We start from the raw sequence: 2,155 nt of genomic DNA, 5'->3' as shown, positions 1-2,155 counted from the left end.
TGTGCCCTCAGCTCTCCCAGTGCTCCCAGTAGAGCCCAGTCACCTTGTCGATGACGCCGCCGGGGTTGATGAGGACGCTCCTGGCCAAGGTGTTGATGTGCAACGTGAAATGGAAATGGGGGATGAGGAGCTGCTGGTGGAAACCAAGAGCTTGGAGATGACCAAGAACCTCCCAAGAGAGAAGCTCCCAAGAAAGAACCACCCAAGAGCCTCCCAAGAACCACCCAAGAACCTCCCATGAAGCTCCCAAGAGCCTCCCAAGAACCTCCCATGAAGCTCCCAAGAGCTTCCCAAGAGCTTCCCAAGAAGGAACCTCCTGAGAAGCTCCCAAGAAGCTTCCAAGAAGGTCCCAAGAAGGTCCCAGGGTGGTGGGGTGGGGTCAGATGAGTGGGGGGGGGGGGACAATGGGTGGTCCTGAAGGTGTGGGGGGGGTGGGACAATGGGTGGTCCTGAAGGTGGGACCTCACCTTGAAGAGTGGGTGACAGGAGGGCAGTTGGCGGAGGGTGGCGATGGCAAAGACCTCCGCGAAGAGGTGGGTCCTCAAGAGGTGGGTGAGGAGTTGGTGGCTGTAGAAGTCGGCGTTGCGCACCCAAGTCTTGGCCAAGAGCCAATCCCACTCGGAGTCACTCGGTAAGAAGATGGGGCTGGTGGGTCCTGGTCTTTGGCTGAGCTTGTAGGACACAACCACGTGGTGGAAACATCTCCATCATCATCATCATCATCATCATCATCATTCATCTCCATCATCATCATCATCATCATCATCATCATCATCATCATCATCATCATCATCATCATGGAGATGGTCATGACCATGAGGGAGTGGACAACTCCCAACTGGGTTGGGGTGGAGATGGTCCTTACCTGGATGGCGATGGGACGGAGAAGACCATCAACACCCTGGTGAAGGAGACAGATCGGGGCGGCCACGTACTGCTGATGTCCATGGATGGTCCCAGCTGGGATGTCCTCCAGAACTTCATAATCCACGATGAAGATCCGACCTTCTTCCATCTCCTTCTCCAAGTTGGTGTCACCACCCAAGGAGTTGGCCACCATCTCCGGCGTCACCGGGAACTTGGCCGGCAGCGCCGTGCATTGCCGGATGACGATGGGGTTGTTGCCGTTGAGGAACTGGTACCCGAAGAAGTCATCTTCTCGCCAGTGCCTGGCCACGTACTCGGGGACTGAGGAGATGGTTGGACATCAACACCCACCTACCCAACCCTCCTTGACCTCAAGTCATGGACTTCTTAGGAGGACACGGAAGGAACCCACCGATCTCCCTGCCCCGCGTCCGCGAGAAGATGCTGCGCATCTCATCCAGGCTTCTCCAGGAGGTGGGTCTCGCCAGGAACCCTGAGAGAAGGTGGGTGGCTCCTCTGTGGGACAGAGGTGGACATCAAGCACCTACCAACCCTTCCATGATCTCCTGGGATAGGGTGGCACTGCTCACACTCCTTCAATCCCATCATCCAGGTTCTCCTTGGCCATGAGGTGTCACTTACTGGAAGAGGAGGAGACCGGTGAAGTTGGTGGCCCTCACGCAGGAGAACTGAACGTTGGAGTCCAGCTCGAAGATGGAATCCACCTTGAGGCACCTGGGCCAACCTTCAGCGAAGTTCTTCCACCTGTGAGGGGTGGGATGTGAGGAGACACATCAGCGTCACCACTGGCCAAGCCACCAGAGCCGTGGTGGGTCCCCATCCCTACGTCTTACTGGTAAGCCTCCTGCCGCGCCGTCAGCTCCTTGCGCCGATGCTCCCTGAGGATCTCCAGCTCATCGTCCACCAGCTTCTTCCCTGGAAAGGAGAAGAGAAATAGGTCAAGGTTGGAGCTGTTGGTCAACAGAAGAAGATGGAGATGGGACAAGGTCCTACCTGAGCCTTCTCGGACCTCCACGGTGATGACCCCCTCCAGCCACAGGTAGCAGGGGAAGCGGTAGAGGGTTCCATCAGGAGCCGTCACCTGGACGTCCTTGCAGAACCAGGCGTCCTCCAGGAAGAGCCGCCACTTGTGCAGGCGGATGAGGACGATGGGACCCAGGTCCCGGGCGCAGCGCACGGTCAGGTGCTTCTCCTGGTGGGTCAGAGTGTCCTCCACCCAAAGATCTTCATCCCACCACCATCCCCCCCAGATCTTCTTCCCACCATC

At 57.6% G+C, this 2,155-nt stretch overlaps 1 protein-coding gene across 1 annotated transcript; it reads right to left on the bottom strand.

Moving 5' to 3' along the window:
• Nucleotides 1-7: 7 nt before the first annotated feature.
• Nucleotides 8-2,080, bottom strand: LOC114818373 (hydroperoxide isomerase ALOXE3; the record flags this gene model as incomplete). Its single annotated transcript, XM_029083958.1, has 7 exons — nucleotides 8-130; nucleotides 468-671; nucleotides 866-1,188; nucleotides 1,280-1,383; nucleotides 1,510-1,632; nucleotides 1,722-1,803; nucleotides 1,882-2,080. Coding segments are annotated over 7 exons (1,158 nt in total), but the record flags the coding sequence as incomplete, so codon positions are not given.
• Between the last annotated feature and the right edge of the window lie 75 nt (nucleotides 2,081-2,155).

The sequence above is a fragment of the Antrostomus carolinensis genome, unplaced genomic scaffold (genome assembly GCF_000700745.2).
Source record: "Antrostomus carolinensis isolate BGI_N321 unplaced genomic scaffold, ASM70074v2 scaffold33262, whole genome shotgun sequence".
Lineage (NCBI taxonomy): Eukaryota > Metazoa > Chordata > Aves > Caprimulgiformes > Caprimulgidae > Antrostomus > Antrostomus carolinensis.
Note: the sequence above shows the minus strand (reverse complement) of the source record. Positions and strands in the feature narration are given on the sequence as shown.